The 25,019-nt window shown below is 46.6% G+C and overlaps 1 protein-coding gene across 3 annotated transcripts in view; it reads right to left on the bottom strand.

Moving 5' to 3' along the window:
* MINDY4 (MINDY lysine 48 deubiquitinase 4) overlaps positions 1–25,019 on the bottom strand; it is a 152,336-nt gene that overhangs the window by 57,691 nt on the left and 69,626 nt on the right. For all 3 annotated transcript variants that reach the window (XM_084859438.1, XM_084859440.1, XM_084859441.1), the window contains 5 exons: positions 24,346–24,434; positions 14,999–15,100; positions 12,462–12,525; positions 9,684–9,749; positions 6,026–6,093 (listed from right to left, as the gene is read on the bottom strand). In XM_084859438.1, the coding sequence (XP_084715564.1) occupies positions 6,026–6,093; positions 9,684–9,749; positions 12,462–12,525; positions 14,999–15,100; positions 24,346–24,434 (389 nt within the window). The remainder of the gene's footprint in view (positions 1–6,025; positions 6,094–9,683; positions 9,750–12,461; positions 12,526–14,998; positions 15,101–24,345; positions 24,435–25,019) is intronic.

Raw genomic sequence — 25,019 nt, 5'->3', positions numbered from 1 at the left:
TGTTGCCCCCCATTGTAAAAACAATGTTTTAAAACAAAATGGCATCCATAGCAGCCATTTTGAAGCCTTCTGTTGACTCTTTTGGTGCTTACTAGCCACTGAAGACGCCATTTTAAATTTTGTTCTTCACCTTTTTTGGTACTGCAGGGGGAAGGGAGGTGCCTCAGCCACCTCGCAGTGATTAGGTAAGCTCAAAAGCACTACAAAAATAACTTATAAAACACCCTGAGAATGAGGCAGAACAACAGAAGGCTCTTTCATGGGGAAGAAAAGTTTCAGGAAATTAGACACAGGTTTAGACACAGCAGTTGCTCCACCTCTTCCCTAAAGTTGGACACAATACTTCCCCCTCACACCTGTGGTGGATGCAAAATGGGGGCCAGTGTGCCAACACAGTTGATGTGGTTACCACTTGCAGTGGCAGCACAACCCGCCCCCCAAAAAACCCTTACAAAAAAGGAAAGAAGCTACGTTACAACCCCTGCCAATAGTGAGCCCTACCTGTGAGAAACCGTTCGAAGAATGTATCCACCCCATGAGGAATTTGGTGAAATTGTCCCCCCAATTTTTCTGCCCACAAATAAGGTGGAGAATTTCGAGATGACATTTATGCATGTCTCTAATACAAATAAGCCCATGAGAGAATGCAGAGCAAACCATTAAACTATTTAATAGGGATGTATGGACTGTGTAAAATCCGCTCTGTCTATGTTTCGTGGATTGTCAGGTGTCTTTTGTTCCGTCGTCCACCCACAGACGGATGCGAATATTTTTTTTTCAGTCATGCGGAAAAATACGCAAATAATTACGTAAGAGCTTTCGTAAGAATTTACAGAATTTACCTCAGTACGTAACGTTTAGTGTATTGTCCCCCATTCCATTCAACATTTCCTCAGCAGAAACTTGAGTATTTTCCTACGAATATATATGCGTAAATTTCGGAAAAGTAAAAACATCGTCTGAATGTCCGCAGACTCTGCGCGGCCTGAGGGGGTTGCTCCACAGCAGATTCCACAGGTCAGATCCTTAGAAATCTGAGCTCATTATAGTCTGTCTCGAATTTCTCCAACATCCCTACCATTTAATGCCAGCACAGCTCAGCCCTGGAGGGAGCTGGACATATTTTCAGGAAGGTAAGAGAGGCTGCATAGGCCTGGAAAATTGAGTTTTGAGATCAAGGTAATATGACGGATTAAACTGAATCACATTTTCCATGGATTATAATAGATTGGTGTTAATGAACCAAACAGCTTTCTCCTTGATCTTCAATGTTCCTGAGACTCTGCAATGTTTTCTAACTGCTATTGTTTTCTTTCTTCTTTCCTTTTTTAATGATGCGCTCTATTTTTTCATTAAACAGAAAAACACCAGCCATTGTTTTCTTCATCCTCTCAAAAAAAAGAAAACCACTTCAGAGGGGAAAAGTTTAAAAGCTTCAAGAGTTTTTTGGGACTCCAAGCTGAGATGGGTATCTTAATTCAAAACATGCTTTCATCCACATGGGAAACATGTTCAAAGCAAATACGGGAGGTCAGGAGAAAGTTCTCTGGAGTCACATACTCTGGGTGATCACAACCTTGCGCTCTGCCTTCATTAACGACTTGGTTCTATCCAACTTGTTCCAGAAGATGAAGCTGACTCTGTTGCTCCACAGGGCAGGACTAGAACCAATGGGTGGAAATTGCAGGGAAGCAGATTTTGGAGGAAGATTAGGAGAAACAAGTGGAAGCAGCTTGGACAGCTCCTTTAGAGTTCTGAGTGAAACCCGGAGCAGATTCACCACCCCACTGACATCGGAGCCACCAGCCTGCACTGGGAGAAATGTCCTAACGGCAAGAGCTATTTTATGGGGGAACAACAACTGCCAGGGGAAGAGGTGCTGTCTCCTTCACTGGCAGTACTTAAGCAGAGGCTGGGTGACCACCTGTTTGGGATATTTTAATTGTATCTAGGGATGTGCGAACCGTCTGGGTTCCCCATGTGCCCACCCAGCCCCTGGGTTCTCCGTGTGCCCACCCAGCCCCTGCCACCACTCTCCAGTCCCTGGACCATGCTCGAACCCCTCCCATGCTCGGCAAGCAGGCCACACTCACTCCTGTGGCCTCGTCGAGCTCCGCGGTCGCCATTTCTAAAAAATAAGATAGCGACTGCAAAATTTTTCATATGCGAATATGTGCATTTTGCGATCACCATTTTATTTCTAGAAAAATGGTGACCACGAAGCTCAACAAGGCTGCCGGGGTGAGTGCAGACCGTTTGCCAAGTTTGGGCAAGGGGCAAGCAGGAGCAGGGGCTCGGTGAACGGGGTGTGGGCAGGGGCGGTTCCGCCGGATTCCCAGACAGAATCGGGCGCCCATGCCATCCCTAGTTGTATCCTGCACTGAGCAGACAGTTGGACTAATGAGCCCCAAAATGATCAAGATGCTGAAGCAACTCCCCTACAAGGAAATGTTACAACAGCTGGGACTGTTTAGCTTAGAAAAAAGGTGAATATGGGGAGATATGACAGAGGGGTACAAAGGATGCATGGTGTGGAGAAAGTGGAGAGGGAGACGATTTTCTCCCTTTCCCGTAACACCAGAACCCAGTGGGGTCATCCCATGAAGCTGATTGGTGGGAGATTCTGGACAGATCGAAGGAAGAAGTTCTTCATGCTGCGCATAGTTGAACGATGGAATTGTACTTATGTCCTATATCTGGGCTCCCCTTTGGGCATCTGGTTGGCCAGGATGTGAACAGAATGTTGGACTAAATGGACCCTTGGTATGACTCACCATGGTTCTTAGATTTTTAAGGCCATTCCAACTCTATAATTCCATCTTCTCAGTCATGAAACAACTAGGTAAGTACTTGTGATTATCACAAGTGGTTTACGTATGAGGGGAGGGCCTCCCATGGGCCTGTCGGAACTATACAACCATCAACAGAGACTCTCTTCTGGAGTCTAACCCCCCCACACACACACACCTATAAACTCAGGCAACCAAAGGGGGTACCTTCTCAGTTGTGATGCTGCCTAACAGGAGGCCCACCTGGCTTGCCTCTCATTTCTTGTTTTACAAGAAAATTCATTTGATTAAAATTCGGCAGTAATAATAGAATAATCTTAAGCATATTGAACTGCCCCTGCATAATTTCTACATACAGGCCTGTCAACTGCTTCTTCCCACCCACCACTTTGGACCCCTCCCCCCCCCCGCAAGGGATTTTGGCTTCATCTTTTCTTTTCTTTTTGTAATCATTGGTTTTCAACTGCAGTCAGCAAGGGATGGATGGATGAGTCAGTCTATTTGCCATCTGTGTCACTTGTGCATGTATTCAACTATAAGTCCACTCCATCCTGTTTCCACAGAAAGCTGTGCTTCTTTAAAAAAGGGGGGTGGTATCTGAATTCACATTTAAATATGTTTTAAAATGCATTTTAAATAAAATGTATTTTCTTTCAAAATACCTATTTCAAAACATATTTTGATGGGGGACAGGGGGTTGAGTAAAAAAATACTTTGGAATGTGTAAATTCCAGTGGATTCCAGATAAAAGGCAGTACTTCTTCATACAGCACATTGTAAAACTATGGAATTCACTATCACAAGACATAGTGATGGCCACCAACTTGGATGGCTTTAAAAGGGGGTTAGACAAATTCACGGAGGAGAAGGCTGTCAGTGGCTACCAGTCCTGATGGCTATATGCTATTTCCAGTACCATAGGCAGTATGCCTATGTGCACCAGTTGGTGGGGAACATGGACAGGAAGATGCTGTTGCACACATATCCTGCTTGTGGGTTCCCAGTTGACAGCTCGTTGGCCACTGTGTGATCAGAATGCTGGACGAGATGGACCCTTGGTCTGATCCAGCATGGCTCTTCTTATGTTCTTATAACTAAGTTCTAATCCACTCAAAAGTCTGGGAGGTGTGGATACGGTCAGTTCATATTGTAGTTTTTGAAGACTGAATTCCCCAAGCATCCCTTCTGTCAAATGCTTTACAGAGTTGCGGAGAAGAGCTCTCTGAGGCTTTTTTCTTACATTATGTAGCCTGGTAACCCTTGCAATATGGCTCTTTCCCTGGCTGTGGAGATAATGTCAGGAGCCCCAAACCATGTGGGAGGGGCCCACATTATAGCTCCTCCCACCACCAGCAATGCCCCGGTTTCAGAGGGTGGAATCACAGCGTGAGGTCCTCCCACACTTCCTGGGACTTCTCATGTGACCCTGGTGCAAAGGGACCATATTGCCATGGTCCCCGTGCTGCTTCCAAAACATCAGAAATAATCATGGTTCAACTCTCCTGTTTGTGTTGGCTTCCACCTGTGAAATGTTTTGCCTTATGACACCCTCTGGCGAGCTCTCCTGTGCCTTTTCAGAACTCCTTCTGAGCTATGCCGATGCTGAATTGCTACCCCACACAATGCCTGTACCAGAGACTCAGTGGTACGCATTTCCTTTCCTCACACAAGAAAAACCAAGGGAATCTATCTTCTGTCATTTGTCTAATCAGAAGGGGAAGGTTCTGACATTTGTAATTAAAATACTCTTAAGAAAGAAGTGTATTTACTCCTTTAAATAGCTGCCCAGCCTGGCCCTGCTGAAAATCCACATTTCATTCTCCTGAGTGATAAGGGATAAATTCATCTAGCTTGCACAACATAAACAGAAGATAAGAACTGGGACAGTTTAGATCGCCTGGTTGCTTCTTCTCACTGACAGCTTCAGGTATCGAGCTAATGACTTTTTGCTTGCCAGGCATCTTTTAATTTACTGCACTGTCTCTCTGAAGGCAATGTTGTCGCTAAGACTGTGCAACCCACAGTTCAAACGTTGTCACTAAGAATGTGGAGTCCCCAGTTCAAACGTTGTCACTATGAATGCGGAGTCCCCAGTTCAAATAGCATCGTAAGAACCAACTCACTAGGTGGCCTCTGGAGATCTCCAGATGGACATGAACCTTTCTCTTGGCCTAACCCCCTTTTCCCCAACCACCAATCATTTGGTGGTATCCCAGATTCTGTGCGGCTTTTTTCCCTGTCCTAAAAGATTGACATGCCTCTCCTAAGGCTTAGTTACTGGCAATAAGAACTTCAAGCTACAATGTATTCTTAGCCCTGCCCCTTTTACCACTGGAATGTGGCCCCCGAGAGTTTCTCTCAACTTGAATTCTACGCTCTCTCCCACAGTCTCAGAGCTCCCTGACCAACACCTTAAGCGGCAATATGGGGTTAATTACACTGGCTTGCTACCCTTGCTCTGAAAAGAACGGGGATGAGGGGAGCTGTAGTGTGTTCTAGAATTAATAAATCTGCTTTACATGTCCTTGCATATGTGACCTGAGACTCACAGAATGATAAACCTGGCGGGGAAGGGACAAGCAACTGGTAGTTTGGATGATCCTACCTGTCCCTTGTGGTTTCTCCATCCCTACATTACCAGGGCAGTGTGAGAAGTAGCCATAAAGACGGAGCTCCAACACTGCTAGGGTAAGTGTGAATTGGCTCTTAGGCTTTAGCTCTGGCAGTTTAGCCGGGTAAGTACTCAGAACTTTTCCCCTGCTTCTTTAAGTCTAGAAAGCTGAGATATATGTTGAGGAACCAAAATCGAAAATGTGTTGTGAATAACTTCATGGAGATGCCTTCATCTAAGAGTAAAAGCACACCCTGTTCTTGGAGTAGATGCACACTGATCATGTGCATAGCATGAGCTACACCACTGAACCGCAAACGCCTTGACAGCAGTCTAGAGGAGCATGGTTTTTCAAGAACATACGGTGATCCTTGGGCATGTGGACTGCAGGGATCACGTACATGACCCGTGTGCCTCTGATACCGCATATATGACTGCAGACGTGTGCTGCGCAATGGGGAAGGTTCAGGGCAGCCGATTTCCGAGAAACCCTAGCCTAAGGAATTCCATCTATGGCAAGCTGTAACATGCTTTGAAATGTTGGCCATGCCATACATCTTGCACAGATATCTCAGGGGCTTAGGAACCAATGCCGTCTTTCAGAAAGAAATGCAAATGTACTCACTGATCGATGGATCTTGATAATATCACGGACAAAGTCAGAAGAATGCACCCATACGGACCAGCTTCGAACTGGAAGGGAGGGAAGAATAGGAGGGGAAGGGAGAATGACACAGTGGTGAGTTGTGATTGCAAGGTGCCCCTTTCAAACCAGTCATTCAGAAGGCCAAATGTATTTATTAGGCTTATATTTAAAATATTTCTCTTCTGCCTTTCCCAAAGCAGAAGGCCCGTGCTGAACACTTGATACCCATTTTGGTCATAACTGATTTCACTATCACACACCCAGAGTGTTGTTTGGAGCAAGGATGGGGAACCTCTGGTCCTTCAGATATTTCTGGTCCACACAACTCCCATTATCCCTGACCATCAACCATTATGGCTGGGGCTGGTGGGGCTTGTAGTTCAACAACAACTGGAGGAGAGCAGGTTCCTTTATCCCTCTGTTAGCCAAAGCTACTACTTGAACAGAGACACTACTTTCATGGGCAGCAGCTCTCCAGGGTCTGTTCGTGTCCCGCTACTGAGGTTCCATAGCTGGAAAATCCAGGAATGGGAAAACCATATGCTTTTATCCCAGAGGGTCAGCTCCCAAGCTGCATATGCTCCCTCATCTAAACAATTTGGAAGAGAAACTGCGTTTTGAGTTTTGAAGAAAATAATATAGCAGAACTGGCTTCCCTCGGCCTCACTGCATCCTTCCATACCCTGGTGCCTTCCAACACATCTGAAGGGCTTCCAGGTTGGCGAAGTCTACTCCACCGCATCGCCACCCCTGCTGGGTGCTAAATAGCAAGTGATGGAGAACTGAACATCAGGCCTATTCTATTCCTCTGCATTGAGCAGGGGGTTGGACTCAATGGCCTTGTAAGCCCCTTCCAACCCTACCATTCTATGATTCTATGATCCTCTGCCTTCTGTAATTAACAATCCCATATATGTCTACTCAGAAGTAAATCCCACTGATTTCAGTGAGGCTTACTCTAACTCTTCCTTTGTTCTCTGTTTTGTAGTGACTTTTTGATTCGATACTTTGTGTTGTACTGGCTGCATTGTTTTTGGCTGAGATCGTTCCATTGTAATTTTGTTTTCCATTTATGCTCATAAGCCTCCCAAATAACTTCTGTTAAAGTCTGTCTTATAAATTGTATAAATACATACAAATAAATTAATCCACAAATAGCGGGTCATGTTGTAAACCCACTCCTGGACTGTTCCACTGTGAATTTTTGACTATTTCCCTATGTAAACAAAAACAAAACAAAAACAAAAAACCCTCCTTCCCACAGCTAGAAAACTAGTCTAGACTTCTCCCTGGTAGGCTGGTAGGCTAGTTTTTCTATGAGCAGAGATTAAAAGCCAGGAAAAAAAATATCTCGGCTCTGCATGCTAGCTGACCATGGATCTTTCCTTCTTTCTTAAAGAAGGTAGTTACGTTAATCATGAGTTCTGACTTTATTTATGCATCGTTCGGGAATGATGGAATTTTATCTTTGTGCTGTATTCTTGTTATGGCCTACGGCCATCGAAATAAAATTGTATCTCTTTCTCGCTGCAGGGATGTGTTGTCCTTGCGGGGGAGTATTCAAACATGCAATCCTCACCCCACCCCCCACATGCACCATCTGCACTTTAAAGGTATACAGTCCACGCACAGCTTTGCTGCCTAATCTCCCGCTTGTGTTGATCACTAGGCCAAAGAGTCTTCAGGAGTCTGAGCAGATAGCTCTGTTTCTGAGGACTGAATGCTCTGATTCAGTGCTTGCGATCCCCAGCGATAAATTTCGGTGCATCGCCATTTAGATATACCAAGCATACCACGACTTTGTGATGTTTATTTCAAACATCATGCTCCCTGTTGAGAAAAAGGGCATGGTGAAAAACAGCAATTCACAGTGCAGTCCTCAGACTTGGTCCCAAGCAGGTGGGTATAGGATTGCACTGTAAATAAACAAACAAATAAATAAAATGAAACTCAGTCCTGGCAAGACAGTGGAAGTGTTGGTGGATGAGGTACATCTGACCAGGGAAGAATCATAGAATCATAGAATAGTAGGGTTGGAAGGCCTATAAGACCATTGAGTCCAATCCCCTGCTCAATGCAGGAATCCAAGTCAGAGCATCCCTGATAGATGGCTGTCCAGCCTCATCTTGAATGCCTCTAGTGTGGGAGAGCCCACCACCTCCCCAGGTAATGGGTTCCATTGTCGTATTGCTCTAACAGTCGGGAAGTTTTTCCTGATGTTCAGCTGGAATCTGGCTTCCTGTAACTTGAGCCCATTGTTCCGTGTCTTGCACTCTGGGATGATTGAGAAGAGATCCTGGCCTTCCTCTCTGTGGCAACCTTTCAAGTACTTGAAGAGCGCTATCATATCTCCCCTCAGTCTTCTCTTCTCATGGCTAAACATGCCCAGTTCTTTCAGTCTCTTTTCACAGGGCTTTGTTTTCAGTCCCCTGATCATCTTTGTTGCCCTCCTCTGAACCGTCTCCAGCTTGTCTGCATCCTTCTTAAAGTGCGGTGCCCAGAACTGGACACAGTACTCCAGATGAGGCCTAACCAGTGCTGAGTAGAGGGGAACTAGTACTTCATGGGATATGGAAGCTATACTTCTATTAATGCAGCCCAAAATAGCATTTGCCTTTCTTTGCAGCCACATCACATTGTTGACTCATATTCAGCTTGTGATCTACAACAACTCCAAGATCCTTCTCGCTTATAGTATTGTTGAGCTCAGCTTGCTCTACATGGGGTTCCACTCCCCCTTAAGTAGCAGAGGTGCATCTTGTGGGGGGGGGGATGCTCTTAGACCTGGCCCTCACCTTGGATACCCAGGGGGCAACTGTGGCATAAAGTGCCTCTCACCAACTCTGGATGTTGTGCCAGCTGCAATGCCTCCTAGACAGAGATGACCTGGTCACAGTTATCCATAGTCAGGTAACATCCAGACAAGATCAGAACATTGTGTCGTATTTGGTTGGGCCTGCTACTGAAGACTATCCAGAAAATTAAACTAAGTGGAACTAACCACATGGAATGTGCCTTGTCAAGACTGAAACAGCTTCACTGGCATCCAGTGTATTTCTTGGGCATAGTTCAAAGTGCTGGTCTTAATCTTTACAGCCCTATACAGATTAGGACTCCAGTATCTCAAGGATTGCTTGTTTCCATATGCTGAGATCATCTGTGAAGACCTTCTTTGGGTGGCCCCACCATCAGAGATGAGGTGAACAACTACCAAAGAGGGGGCTTTTTCTGTGTTGGCACCTTGTTTAAGGGATACCCTGCCCAGAGAGCTTTTCCAAATGCCGACTGTATTTATTTTTAGCCACCTGATCATGCGATTCCTTTCTCAAGAGCTATTGATTTTATTGGGGGATGTTCATTTACAGCTGCTTTGGACATTTTTTCCTTAATTAATGTTAAGGACTACATTGCTGCTTTATCTTGTGCTTTGCTCTTTCATTACTGTATTGTAAATTATATGGTTTCTTGGTTTTTGTTTTGTATGTTATAATGTCGGACTGCGAATTAAATATATAAACTGAAAGGAAAGAAAGAAATATTCTAAACTCACACACATACATCACTTTTGCACTTTGCTGTGCCAACGAAGTATCACAGAATTGAACGAGGATACCAGTTTCCTGGACAAGCTTCATACCTGATGAATATGTTGTTGCAGAAACATCAGCAGGTCTTCATATTTTGTGAGGAAGTGCAAGATGAGCTGTGAAGGGAAGATCAGGGGGTGAAATTTATGCAAAAATAAAACTGTGAGCATTCATAGGAACAAAGGAAGTAGAGTTAGACCCTTGGTCCCTCTAGCCCGGTATTGTCGACACTAACTGACAGCAATGGTTCTCCAGGGTTTCAGGCAAGATTCTGAAGCCTGAACCTGCCTGGAGATGCCAGGGATTGAACCAGGACCTTCTGCTCACAAAACATGTGGTCTACCACTGAAGTATGGCCCTTTCCCTGAAGGGTCGAGGTAACCAGTCAAGGTCCAGGAAACAACCCCCCAAAAGAAATATATTTGGCTATTGTCATATGTGGTGAATGTCACTGTTCGCTTTGATTGAGAGATGCTTGCAAGGGGCTGTTGAGTTGCCTGTGACTAGCAGTTGCCCAAGACAGTCAGCTGGGATGTTCACTCATATCATAGGTAACAAAAGAAGCTATCTTAGACCAGGTAGGGATGTCCGTTGCTGGGAAATCCAGCCCTTTTTGGGCCCACTGGATCTCCACGGTGTCCCTGGCTCAGCTTGCATTTGCAGGCTGAGCCACATGGTTTTCCTGAAATCCGGGAACTTCTTTGTGCTTGTTTTTTTTTTCGTAAACAGACATTTGCGCAAATTACAGCAACAATTTGCACAAACTATGGATGCAATTTGCGCAAATTTCTATTTACAACCCCCCTTCCCCTGGAAAATGCATGGGCTGGCCTGACTAGATGCAGATCAAGTCAGGGCCAGCTCATGGGTAAATGAGATGAAGTCCGGGGGCGGCGGGAGCTGATGAAAGCTCAGCAACCTTCACCCCCTGGATGGATTCCTCCAACATCCCTAAGGCCAGGTCAGACTATTTGACCATCAAGATACAGTGCTGTCGATTCCACTCTTCCGATACTTGGCTGCTTCCAGATGTGCTGGGACCACACCTCCTATAATTCCCAGCCAGTGTGGCCAATGGCTGGGAATTGTGGTCCCAAAACATCTGGAGGCTGCCAGGTTTTGAAAGGCTGGTCCACTCTGTTTGGCAATGGCTCTTCAGGGTCTCAGACAGAGAAGAGACTTTCTCCATCACTGATCCTTTTAACTAGAGAGGCAAAGAATGTGCTTTACTCCTGAGCCACAATCACTCTCCCACACTCCATGCTGGATGGAAGCACCCCTCCACCCACTGCAGGGCAGATGGGGATCTCACTCACAGGATCTTCTGTGAGGAAAAAGAGCACAAAACTCTGCTGCTGCCAAGGTAGACTTTAATTGAAACGTGCTGTATTTTGTATGATGTTCATTCCACCTGAGTGATCTTTCCAGTTCAGAACCAGGTCGTCCTTGTCTCTGTTCTTGTGCACACACACCCCTTCTATTGCAGTCTTTTCTGTGAGCTGGGGTTGGGGTTGCTGTTCTTCAACCACAGAGCAGTTTGGGCTAACTATACCTTGTGTGCACATGTGAGTGAAGGTGTCGTGATCTCAATGTTTTATACACGAAAAGCTGGCGCTGGGGCTCTGTCACACCCATTGATGTGTAATCTGCACTTACACCTTCCTTCCCTGGGGGAGAGAACCTAACTGGAGGGAAGAGACGATGGGCTCCCTCCCCTTGGGGAACCGCATTGTGGGATTACCCCACAACGAAAGCCAAAAGGGAGAATGCAAAAAAGAAAAACTAGTTCTCAAAACGGCCAACAATGGAACTTTAACCCAACATGTTTCAGAACAGTAGGATCCTTCTTTAGGGGAACAATCCACAAAAGATTAACGAATTAAGATAAAATATGTAAACAAAGACCTACACAAGATCGTTTAAGGCCGCAAACCTTTTGGGATTCCTCCATCACCTCTGCTCTCCCTGATCTGCATTTCAGCTAGATGGGCATTTTCACCCATCTAGCTGAGGCATCAGGGAGTGGGAGGGACAGAGGCTGGGGAAGGCTGGCTATAGCTTTATCCCTGCTTCCGCAGTCCCCTCCCCGCCCACCAGCATGCCCCCTTTCCTTCCCCTCTGAACTTGCATTCGCGAGCTCGTGCAGGCAGCCGCCATGGTTCTCCCCACGCCAGGGAGCTTGGACTCCTCTCTCCGAGCGTTTCCTCTGGCCTTGGATCCAGGAATCTGAAAAATCTGATGGCCCCCCAAATGCTTTCTAGGGGCCATATGATTGCTGTCTAAATGAATAAAAATGTCTCACTGGTAAACTATTTAAAAAGAATAAAATCATATTTAAAGACTTGTACAATACAAACATTAGTATAAATGATTCTATTCCTATAGAAGGTGCCTACAGTTCCAAAACATATTGGGCTGTGTTACATTTTCACTGCTGGTACTTTCGGGAACAAGTTTCTCCTTTTGCATTCTTTTTGAGATTACAGCAGAGATGCTTTCCACATACACAACCAGAGGTCCAGGAGTCTTTAAGTAACTGTAAGCGGATACGCCCAAAGACTTGTTGAAACTTGCTCTGGTTTCCTGCCATTTACCAGACACTGACCACACATTTTCCGGTTCTTCTCTGGCATTATTAAGGGCTAGAAGCATGCTTTCCTTGTTTGATGGATAGCTGGGATTCTCGGGATGCCAAATGCTACTCTAGGGATTGCAAATTCCACACGTGCAAAATGGAACACAGACCACCTTATCTGCAACATTTACACATACGTGAGAAATGGCAAAAACATATACAAAAAAAGAGAATAGTCTGGATTAAACAGTACCGTTTCCAAGATCCCATCTGCTTTGTATTTGCCTGCAGGGGTGAACTGCTGTGTTCCTGAACACCTAAGAACGGCAGACAGACAAACAAAATGGCTGTAGGAGGAAAGCAGCAAATGGCTAGCTCTCCTCTCAGTTGTGAGAGCATTCAAAGAAGTTAATTTGGACACTTTGGCCTTTAGCGTGGGCTGAGTGGCTTTGGACCGTCAGATTTTCTCTGACGAGGAATCTCCGGTAGCAGGGTTGGGAAAGACTCTCTGCCCAAGAAGACCCCAGAGATCTGCTAGACTACAGGGACCATTGCTCTCACTGACTATGAGGCGCCCACTTATATCCTTGCGAGGGCATGCATTGCTTAGTGATTTATAAGCTGGTATTAACCTTCAAAGCCCTAAACAGCTTGGGGCCAGGTTATCTGAAGGATCGCCTACTCCCATATGTGCCTGCCCAGACCTTAAGATCATCCTCAGCGGCCCTCCGCTGTGAGCCCCTGCCAAAGGAAGTGAGGCAGATGGCTACTAGGAGGAGGGCCTTTCTGCTGTGGCACCCCGGCTGTGGAATAAGGTTCCTAGTGAGGTTCACCTGGCACCTACATTGTATTCCTTTCAGTGCCGGGTGAAGACCTTTTTATTTTCCCGGGAATTTTAGCATTTTACCTTCCTAGTCTTTTAGCTCTCGTGTTTTAAATCTCTGCATTGCTGCCAGGTTTTCCTCCGGTTTTATTCTGATTGTATTGTTATATTGTGGTTTTAACGTTTTTATATTTTATATTTTTTTTACTGTGTGCTTTTTGGTTTTAATTTTTGTGAACCGCCCAGAGAGCTTCGGCTATTGGGGGGTATAGAAATGAAATAAATAAAAAAATAAAAATAAGGATCGCAGGAAGCTGCCTTTTGCCAGGTCAAATGATTTGTCCATCTAACCTACTACTGTCTACTCTGACCAGCAGCAAATCAAGTAGGGACCCTTCCTATCACCTGCCACCAGATCCTTTCAACTTGGGACTCCAAGGATTGAGCCTAGGTCTTTGTGCATGCAAAGCAAGAGCTCTGCTCCTGAGCTGTATGCCCTAGCCGAGAGATGCTTTTCAGTGCAGGAGATGGAACCCACAGAGCTATGGTCCCTGTACTAAATGTTCCAGATCCTGTGCCTGGCATCTCTGTTTAAGAGGCTCTCAGAAGTAGGGATGTACGAACTGTGCACAATCTGCTCCATCTATGTTTCGCACATTGTCAGGCGCCTTCGTTCCATCATCCGCCCATAGACGGATGTGAATATTTTTTATTCGTCGTACGGAAAAATACAGAAATAATTTATTTATGTAAATATTTACATAATTTACCTCAGTACGTCACATTTAGTGTATTGTCCCCCATTCCATTCAAAGTTTCCTCATCAGAAACTTACATATTTTTCTACAGATTTCTATGCGTAAATTTTGGGAAAGTAAAAAAATCATCCGAACGAAAGTCCATGGACTCTGCATGGCCTGACAGGGGTTGCTCCGCAGCAGATTCCCCAGATCGGATTCTTAGAAATCTGAGCTCATTTTAATCTGTCTTGGATTTCTCCAGCATCCCTACTCAGAAGGGATGTTAGAGGAATCCGTCCAGCTTGGCCCCCTGGACTTTGGCTCGCTTCCCGTGACCTGGCCTGACTCAATCTGCCTTGAGTTGGGCCAGTTCATAGATTTTCTGGTTTTTCTATAATTTGCATAAATGGAAATTTGTGCAAATTGCAGCTGCCAGTCACAGCAAAGAGAACACATGGTCTGGATTAGTTCAAAGCAGCTACTCATACCTTTATAACTACTGGTTTAAGGTAAAGGGACCTAGATATTTGAGGGAGTGCCTCCCCTTGTATGCCTGCCTGAGGTTTGAGATCTGTGGGAGGAGTCCTCCTTTGTGTCCCACCAGTGCAAGACATACACTATGGTAGTATGTGCGAGAGGGCCTTCTCTGCTGTGGCACCCCGGTTGTGAAATGGCCTCCCCTTGGAGGCCCGATTGGCGCAGACATTGGTTTCATTTCAGCGCCAAGTTAAAACATGGCTTTTTAACAAAGCCTTTGAGGGCTAAATGCATTCCCTAAAGTAGCACACTGTTTTAACTGTTTTATTGTTTTACATTTTAAATTGGCATTAGCTTGCTTAATGGTTTAATATGTTTTTAGCAGTTTAAATTATTTATTGCTTTATATTTGTCTATACTGATTGTATCTGTATGCTGCCCAGAGATGCTAATGATATAGGGTGGAATAAAAATGTTATAAATAAACAAATAAATAAAGGGATGGGGGAAATCCCAGGACGGATTGGTTCATTGAGTCCCCTCATGCCAACGATCAGCACAAAGGTTGGGGAATCCAAACCCTGCCCTGGAATGGAAACGGTTGAGGCGGGGCAGTCTGGCACTGCCACCAGATCTATCCCACTAAACCAAACAGATGGAAGCAAAATGGTGGTGGTGGTAGTGAGGGGGGAATGATAGTTTTGCTTGGAAGCTCTGCTAGATATTTTTAACAATGCACCTTTCACTTACAAGGCAACCACTGCTTTCTCATTGCCGCCTGCGTGCCATAAAATGCTGGCCAGAGCTAAAGTGAGGCATTTGGTCTGGTGAGCTTCTGAAGTCTGTATGCACCTGTATGCCAAGTCAAGATAGAAAAAGAAACACAATACATCAGTGTTGGGATGTATGCGAATTTTGTTTTGCTTGCAAAATGGAATGTGGCCCCTGAGACCTTCTCTGAAATGGAATTCAGCCCTCGGGCTGAGAGAAGTTCGACATCCCTGCATTAAAGGTACGGTGCAGATGTCTGGGTTGCAAGCCAGCAAGCTGACTCTCTCCCCCTTTCTCATGTCTCTGCAGCTCAGTCTTAAGTAGGGTGACCAGTTGCAACTTGCAAAGGAAGCCAGGGATTGCTGCACGTTCCAACTTTTGCTGGCTTGTTCGTTTATTTTCAACATTTGAATCCCACCTGAATATTAAAATATATACCTGAGGTACCAAAGAAATAGAACAAACGTTTTTAAAAACCGGGCATCCAAAACTATCAGTACATAAGACAACTAAAACCCGCACTAAAAACACAACTGCTATAAAAATAATGGCAGCCAGAAGCTATTTTCAAGGGCATGTTGCTGTCAGGATTCCCTTTGCCCCCACTGATCTTCAAATGCTGGATCAAACACAGATAAGAGGCTTCAATCTACAGCTTTTAATTTCATTACCACAAAGGGTCATACAGATGCAAATTCTCAGTGACTCTCAGTCTGCAAGGAAATGCCTTCAGGGGGTTCAAAAGGTAGCTACGAAGGTTGCCCACTGTTTGAAAGAAATGGGGGGCTCACTAGCCTAAGTTAAGGGGTGGGGGAGGTCTCTCTCTCATGAGGCTTCTAAGCACTGCTGTTCATGCAGGGCCAATCGGGCAGACCTCCTAAGTTCCACCCCAGCCATTTCCCTCTTGGCTCTGCATCTGTGCCTTGCGGACCTTCCTCCAGCTGCACCGTTGAAATGTGAGGAGTCCGCCTCGCCATGTCTGGACTAGCCTAGGAACATACCTCACCCATGTCTGGTGGTTCTTCTTCAGAGTCGGAACTACTCTCCTACTCCCTGTGCTCAGAAACACCCCTGACAGTTGGGCTGTCTTGGTACCACTGCAGAAAAGGCCCTGTCCTTCATGCCTGGCTGCCATATTTCTGATGGTGACGAGGACATGGAGCAGGACTCATCATTTGAAATGGGTGGAAGCAGTTCTTAAGGTACTCTGGTCCCTGTCCATTAAGGGCTTTAGGTTGCAATCCTAAATGCACTTACCTGGAGTAAGCTGCACTGTACACAATAGCACTTACTTCTGAGTAAACATGCAGAGGATTGCACTGTTAGTTGTCTAGAAGGCGGAAGTACAGCTGGTATAGCTCTTACACACACACACACACACACACACACTGTGAAGGTTTGAGGCCTACAGAGGCAAGGAAAGGAAAAAGGTCAGGCCTAGAGACCTGTTTTTTTTGTTGGGAGGGGGTATACCTGAGACGAGTAGTTTCATTTCCCGGTTAAGTTTCAGTTTCTTTTCTCCAGTTAAGTTTCATTCTTCACATTTGAAACAGTACTTTTGGTTTTGAAGGAAGAGGGTATATAAAAAGAGTGAGACAGCCAGTAAGAGTAGAGTCAGGGACACCAGAGCCTGAAGAGGGAGCAGGAAGAAGCATCCTGGAAAAGTCTAAGTACAGTTAGGGTAAAAGAACTTGCATTTGCAACTTTTATTTTCTCTTAAGGCCGTTTGTATCACTCAGCTCTATTGTGTAAATACCTTTAATTGTAATTTGCTTGCTTTAATTTACTAGTAAACTGTTGTGGTTAAAATCGCATGGTGTCTGAAGTGCCAATCACCCTACGTTTGCAGCGTAAATCCCACACTACTGGGGTGAGGAAGTTTAAAAGAAGGAAGGTGGGACTCTGTCAGGGTTGTATCTAAGCCCATAGAGTCCCAAGGCAGCTCTGATTCTGAGGAGGAGATACCACTCGTGGGGGAGGAACTCTCTCAGACTTCAGAGGCGCAGCTGGAGGGGGAGCCCCCCCTGCTCTAATCTCTGGGAGCGACAGTGACCCAGGCATGGAAAGGGAGGGACAACTTGAGCTTCTAGATGCGAGGTGCAGGCACAAGCGAGAGATTGCAGGAGCCGAGCTTACGCGCTCAGCCTGATTGGCTCGACGTCAACAGCTGCGCCCCAAGGCCCCACAGGAGAGGGGGAGATCTTCCCCTCCCACCCCTTAAGTTCAGAGAGTTGTCGCGTTTTTCCCAAATGGAGATCAACTGACGTCCTAACCCTTAGAAACCCCTAGATGGCTGTTCCTTTGTAGTTCCTCTGAGTCTCAGGCAATTAGCATCTGTATGCTTCATTAGGGTGAATAGAATTAAAGCCTTGGAAAGCAGCCCTTTTGTCTGAGTGTTGATTCTGGCTACTGGAGGATTCAGTAGGCAACAGGGGCAATCCTGACAGACTCTTAAGGAGGCAAGAGATCCTTAGGAAGTTGCTCAGGGGGTTCAGGTCATAATGGGAACCCTCACACACACACACACACACACACCCCGCCTGCTGCACCTTCTAAAATGACCTCTTCTGGGCAACTATGAAAGGTTCAGGAGTCTCACCATCATTTGGGCCTGGAAGTCTTATTGCAGTTTGGATTTTCAGTCCAAAGATCGACACTCTCTTTTTAAATAAGGCTGATTGCTTTCTATGAAGGAGCAAGGCAGGGGGCAGGAGAGCAGCAACCAGACAGACAGGGTTGATGGCAGCTGTCCGGAAATAGCTAATGGGCAGAAACAATGAGGGAGAGGAAGTACCCAGCATGGTATAAAGGTTAAAAGCAGAAGCAATTGGATGACAATAGGAAAGGGCCTTTTAAGGCCAAATATTGGGAAACGATCCTGCCCTGGATGGTGAGTTCTGCAGGATGTAGAAGAATGCATTTAGGGGTGGGGAAAGAGCTACCAAGAGGGACATTTTGCAGACAGGCTGAGGGGAAAGGAAAACAAAGATGAAATTAATGGACACTAATGAAAAAAATAATGGCCTCTTATGCCTTTTACTTTGGATATTTTGCCCTGGACATTAATGAAACTGTTGGACTCTTACACCATTATGAATCTCTCCATAAGCTTTGGAAACAAAGGATTTATACCCCCACACACACACCTTCCAGGTCTTTCAGCATATCACTGAGCCTCTGGAATCTAAAGTATATAGACAGTGACACTAAAACTGAAGAATAACTCCATGCAGACAATATTTCCAGTTCACGGTGGTTCCTCAGTTGCGACCTCAGGTCTTACATGTAGTGGGACACAGACATGGGCCTCAGACCCCACTGTTCTCCACTATTACATTTAAAGTGCAATCCTATGCTGGCTGGGGCGCACTGGGAACTGTAGGGCTTTTTTTTCTGTCTAAACATGCATAGGATTGCAGTCTTATACTATTCAAATGTGAATCAAGGCCTACTCATGTCAGCACCTATGCAAGCAATAGGCCTCGCTCACACAATCCACTTACATCTAAAAAGGGGTGGCTTATGTGCTAGGCCTCAGTTTGCTCTGTAGGTCCTATGCATAGTGTGGTAAGACCTGTAAGACTGGGGATCAGTCCTGCCACCGCTCTCCCACACGAAAATGGCAATATCACAACTGTGGAAAATCACCCACTTGGCTGATTTGTTTGCATATTCTTCTGTTTGAGTACCCCTCAAACCAAAGCCTGAGAGTTAGGACTATGACTGGAGAGATCTGGGTTCAAATCCTCACTCAGCCATGACGCTCATCTGGATGACATTGGGCCAGTCACTCTCACTCAGCCTAACCTAGCTCACAGGGTTGTTGTGGGGATAAAATAGAGTGGGGAGGAGATTCTCAGAGGAAGGCTGGGATATAAATGCAATAATCCATGTATAGAAAAAAAAAACTTGCTGTGTCTCGGTACAGTGCCCATGTGTGGTTCTAAAAGTACCTGGTCCTGGAAGGTAAAAAGGTGAAGCCCAGCAGGTTTTGTGGATTCAGAAAGCAGAGTCTAATGGACTAGGGTGTCAGGTAGGGATGGTGCAGGTGCCCGATTGCGTCCGGGAGTCCATTGGGCTACCACCCCAGGCCCGGGCCCCCAGACCATGCCTGCCCAGCCTCTGGCCTTGCTCACACCCTCCTAGATGTTCTCTGCACTCACCCGGACCCGTCCGCGAGCGCCCGCCATTTTCCCAAGTTTATTTTTACAAAAAACAGAAGGTCTTTAAAAATGTGCATATTAAAATACATGCAAATTGGGGCTGGGAAAAGCTGATCTACACAATATTAGAGACATAAATGGCCCATTCACGCTTCTAATATTGTGTACATCAACCTTTCCCAGCCGAAGGTGTGCATATTTAAATATGTACATTTTTAGTAACCTCCTTTTTTCCCATTAAAACAAGCTCACAGATGTAGCAGGCGCTTGTGGATGGGATCCAGGGTGAGTGCTGGCGGTTCGGTGAGCTTATGGGGGCTTGAGCACATGTCGGGGGTGGGGGGCTCGAGCAGGGCCAGTGCTTCAGTGGGCACCCGCTGAAACCGGACAGGGTGGGTCTGTCCATCCCTAGCGCTGGGTCAACAGAAAACAATTCTGAAAGCCCTGGGATTGAAAGACCTTTGATCAGTGGAGACCGGTGGCTCCAATTTCGGTAGGGTTGTGAACCCATTCTGGGTTTCAGTCAGAACCAGCCAGTACTCTAACGGAGCTATCCAAGGTGCTGGGCCTGTTTGGGGGATAGGGTTCAGCATCTTGGATAGCTCCTTTAGAGTTCTGGCTGGTTCTGATTGAAACCCAGAATGAATTCACAGCCGCACCAAAATTGGAGCCACCAACCCCCACTGCCTTTGATGGAAGGTAACTCTACTCCCATCTTTCAATCAGCACCTCCCATGGCACAGTGCCGGGGGTGCACAACCTCAGCCTGGGGGCTAAATCTTGCCCTCTTGAGGGGCCAATCAGGCTCTACAGGGTTCCCCAGATGGAACCACCCCTTCTCCAGATCATTTGGTGGTGGTTTCCCAGCTTTTGTGTACTTTCTTCCCCATTCAAGGTTGCTTCTCTGAAGGGTACGGGCAGTAAGACCCAGATGGAAGTGTTCAAATTTAAGGGATTTTAATAGGGAGGCTGCAATATTGCAGGATTCTCTTTTGAATAAAGGGTATCCTAAGGCCGTAATTACATCAGCTAAATCCAAAGCTTTAAGAAGAAACATGAACATTTTATTTCCAAGAGAGCTCACTTGCAGCCGAACTTTTGGCCATGTGGGTAAGACCCTGCTGCAGGGACTTACTAGCATACCCTAGCATACACAAATACTGGCATTTGCTACAGAATATACCAGGGTGTGCAAGAAAGCCTTTTAATTTCATATAGAAAGACCAAGAACATCAAAGGTGGTCCATTAGGATACAAGTATGCAGCCTACACGTCAACAATCTACAGTATTTGGAACAATGCTGGCACGTGGACATCATCTGTGTGGACAATGCATTTATTGTAGACATACATGTAAGATGTATCCATTTAATAATCTGTTTCATCATAAAGTATATCAGTTAAAACATTTCACCAGCTGTAGCAGGACCCATGTTGTGTATGCAGTTATATGAACATGTGATAAGATCTACACTGGGCAGATCACCAGGCCCTTAAAAAGGCACGTAGGAGAACATATGTCTAATATTTGTAATTGTAGATCTGCTAATCCCTCGGTGGGACACTTTGTAGAGTACCAAGCACACTATTCCAGATTTGTCTTTTGGGGGGGTAGAGAAGGCACAGCAACAGAATGCTAAATGACGGTTAAAGAGAGAATTGCATTGGATTCTTGCCCTCCACAGCTTGCCACAGGCCTTAATGAGGACTTAGACGTCCTTGCTTCCTTACCTCATAAGTAAGGTAAGCACTAGGGGTGTATGAAACCCCCTTACCTGGAGTCCGCTGGGGGTTCTGTGGGGGGGGGGGGTTAGGCAATCCGGTTTGCGGAGCCGCCGGCCACGGACAGTCTTCCGACGCAAATGGCGTCCGGCCTAGCACACACTTCCCCTTACCGTAATCTTACGTACCCTATCACGGTAAGTAAGGGTGCACGAAAGTCACTTACCTGGTCTCACAGCTTTTCGCGGTGGGGGGGAGGCGCTTCGCTGCTCTCCCCCCGAAGTTCAAGCCGGGGGGGGGAGGCTTCCCGCCTTGCTCGGCCGAAATTCAGGCCGGGGGGGAGGCTTCTCGCCTCGCCCAGCCGAAATTCAGGCCGGGGAGGAGGCGCCTCGCCTCGCCCGGCCGCGAACTAAAAAGTAAAAAAAAAAAAAAACGCCCCCGTGATAGGCTACGTGACGATTAACGTAGCCTATCACGGCTAGATCTGCAAAGTCAGCCGTGATAGGCTACGTAAATCGTCACGTAGCCTATCACGGGTGACTTAAAAAAAAAAAAAAAAGCGCGTACGCAAATGGCGGCCCCCATAGGGAGCCGCCATTCGCATTCCTTATTTGGTCGCTGTAGTCTACGTAAATCTTTACGTAGACTACGGCGAAAATAAGGGCAACGCAAATAGCGTTGCCCTTATTTTCGCCGTAGTCTACGTAATCTTTACGTAGACTACAGCGACCAAATAAGGAATGCGAATGGCGGAATGCGTGATAGGCTACGTGGCTAGGGCTGATGGGAGCTGTAGGCCAAAACTTCTGGAGAGCCACACATTGCCCACCCCTGCACTAGCGTAATGTAGGGATGTGTGAACTCACCACCGTCTGGGTTCTCCGGATTCCTGCCCATCCCCTGCCCCAATTTGCCGGTCCCCGGACTGTGCTCGAGCCCCTCCCACTCTCAGTGAGCAGCCTGCACTCACCCCAGCAGTCTCATCGAGCTCCGCAGTCTCCATTTCTAAAACAAATAAAATGGCGATCGCAAAAATGTGCATGTTTTTGTACGGGGGGAAATGCGCATTTTTGCGAATGCGCATATTCTCATGTGTGAACTGCGCATTTTTGTGAACGCACACATTGGTGCATGTACAAACATGTGCATTTTGGTAAAATGCACATGTTTGCACTTATGCAACTATGTGCATGCGCAAAAATGCGCATTTTTGCACGTGCGCAAATTTGCGCATTTTTGCAATCAACATTTTATTTCTCGGAAAATAGCAACGGCGAAGCTCAACGAGGCTGCTGGGGTGAGTTCAGGCCATTCGTCGAGCACGGGCAGGGGGCGAGCAGGGGCAGGGGCTCGGCGAGTGGGGCTCAGGGGTGCGGGCAGGAGCAGGTCCGCCGGATTCCCAGACTGAATTGGGAGCCCGCACCATCCCTTGCGTAATGCCACTAGCGTCAGCGGACTGTCCGTGCTGGGTGCCTCCCATGGGATTGCCAATTATATGGGGTCCGATGATATTATTCAGTGGGGCAGATTTGGTCTCTGGGATACGGTAACTTGAACCCTTGAATCTAACCCTAATAAGAGTGACGGCATGATGGAAAACCCAGATTGGTTTCCCAGATACTCTCAATCCGGGAACTGCAGCCAGTCCTAGCTCCCGGAGGAGTGTGGATACTGTATCATATACATCTGTTCGCAAACACATGTGTTGCCTTAAAACAGCCTTCCCCAACCTGCTGCCCTCTAGACTACAACTCCCATCATTCCTAGCCAGCATGGAAATGCTGGGAGTTATAGTCCAACACACCATGAGGGCACCAGGTTGGGGAAGGCTGCCTTAGGGCACAGGGAGCTGCCTTGTACTGAGCCAGACCCTTGGTCCACCTCGCCCAGTACTGTCGACACTGACTGGCAGCAGCTCATTGAGGTTTCAGATGGTGTCTTTCCAGGCCTTACCTGGAGATGCTGAGGACTAAATGAGGGACTTCCTGCAGGCAAAGCATGCCTTCTGCCACTGAGCTATGGCCTCGTACATTTCATTTAAGCCTGCACAAAAATATGTGCACACCTGAACACATATTGTGTGAAGGGGTCCTGAGGATGGAGGATTTCGGGGTGTCAAGCATGTGCATTCAGGGCTGTGCGGTTTATACCCATGCACTCCATGGGGACTTATATGCCTCCTGCATGGATACCTCTGGTCAAAGCAGCAGACCAGGGGACAACTGGCTTACCCCCTCCCCATCCCCCTCCAGCTGCCTTTTTTGCTTCCTCCCACTCTTTATTTATTATTGCATTTATTACTTATTGTTTCATTTATATCCCACCTTTTTTGCCTTCTCCAACTATATTTCTTATTGCATTTATATCCCAACTTTTTCCCTCTTGCAAGCAACCCAAAGTGGCTTACATGATCCTCCTCCTCTCCGTTTTATCCTCACAACAACCCTTGTGAGGTAGGTTAGGCTAAGGGTCAGTGACTGGCCCAAAGTCACCCAGTGACCTTCATGGCCGAGTGGGGACTAGAACCCATATCTCACGAGTCCCAGTCCGACACTCTAACATCACACTGGCTCTCTCTTTGCTGTTTTTGCTGCAACAGACCAACAAGAGAAAGAACACGCACGCAGCTCCAACTGACACTTCCTTGGGACTGCAGACTCTGGCCTCATCCATCGGCTAGAGAACCGAGGGCCACTGGGGGGCTGCACCTCCTGCCTCCCAGGATGAACATCATCACAGGGGGAGACCAACCTGGTCCCATACATCAGTCACTGGTGTATTTGCTTTCCTTCCCCTCCTTCCTCCCAATCCCTTTTCCTTTTGTGTCATGTCTTTTAGATTGTAAGCTCGAGGGCAGGGACTGTCTTAATATTCATCTTTGTAAGCCACTCTGGGAGCCTTTTTCGACTGAAGAGTGGGGTAAAAGCACCAATCATCATCATCAAATAAAAAACATGGCTGTCCCTCTGGAAATTGTCCACTGATGCAAAAGGCTGCCGTTCTCTTCATTGGGGGGTGGGGGGAAGCAAAACAACACATTCGTGCTTCCAAGCAAGGAGAGCAAAAACTCTGATACTCAGTGGCTTGGTTGTCACCGACAGCAGTCTTTCAGGGAATGTGTGCGCGCGTGCATTTCCACACAGCGACGCACTGTTCCCAAGGTGGTTCCTTCCGATTTGCAAGCCCTTCACCCCCCCTGCCCTGCAACCCATCGTTATAATGTGAACTCTGCACATGCCCCACCCAAAGGGGGGGGAGGTTAAGAATGAGGGTTTCTGGGGCAACTTCCATTAGCGTCTCGGTCAACGTGAACCTATCAATTTGTACTTTATCTCCCTTCAATAAGGTCAAGATCAGGAAGACCCCTTTTCCCCTCGCAACAATGGAGGGGGATTTTCGTTCAATTTAGAATGGAAAATGCCTTTGGAACTGTTGACTTACCAAGCGTTGCTGTTCCTGTTACTGTCTCCAAAGATAAGATGTCGTAGGACACAAGCTTGAACTGCTGCCAGTACCCCGCATGGCCCACCCTAGGAGGTGTCATAAGGCAAGGGAAGGAGGAAAATAATAAGTGCTTGTTGATGCTGGTGTGAGAGCTGGAGCGCTTCAATCAAGCTCCAGCTGGTCTCCCACCCGTTTTTTTCATTCTCTGCTTCTGACCGCTGTGTCCGTCTCATCACAGACATTGCAGGGGAGAGAAAATGCTGTGCTTCCAATTAAAAGGTTGTATCCCTGTTTGTTCTCTCGAAAACCCCCACAACACTGTAGGTAGGCAAGGCCAACATGCAAGATACATAAGGGCTTTGTTCTGCTTATCAAGGGTGAAGCGAGAGTCTGCTTTCCTGATGGTCGAATTTGTTACCCAATGCTTCAGTTCCTCTACAGAGCTCAGGTTAAACCTGACCACCACAGTCCTAAACACTGATTTTAGCAAAATTAATGTTTGAGAATAGGTGCTGAAGATTTCATGCTCAGGAGTTTATTGATAGTGCTCCAGACCATTACATACACAAGAGGGATGTTTCTGGATTCTCCACCCAGCCCTTGCCCCCACTCACATGCCCCCGGACCCGCATAAACGCCTGTATTCTTGTGTATATGGGCAATTCACAGCG

The sequence above is a fragment of the Heloderma suspectum genome, chromosome 5 (genome assembly GCF_057233095.1).
Source record: "Heloderma suspectum isolate Gila_16-S chromosome 5, 16-S_ref, whole genome shotgun sequence".
Taxonomy (NCBI): domain Eukaryota; kingdom Metazoa; phylum Chordata; class Lepidosauria; order Squamata; family Helodermatidae; genus Heloderma; species Heloderma suspectum.
The sequence above is the reverse complement of the archived record's forward strand: the minus strand, read 5'-3'. Positions and strand labels throughout refer to the sequence as shown.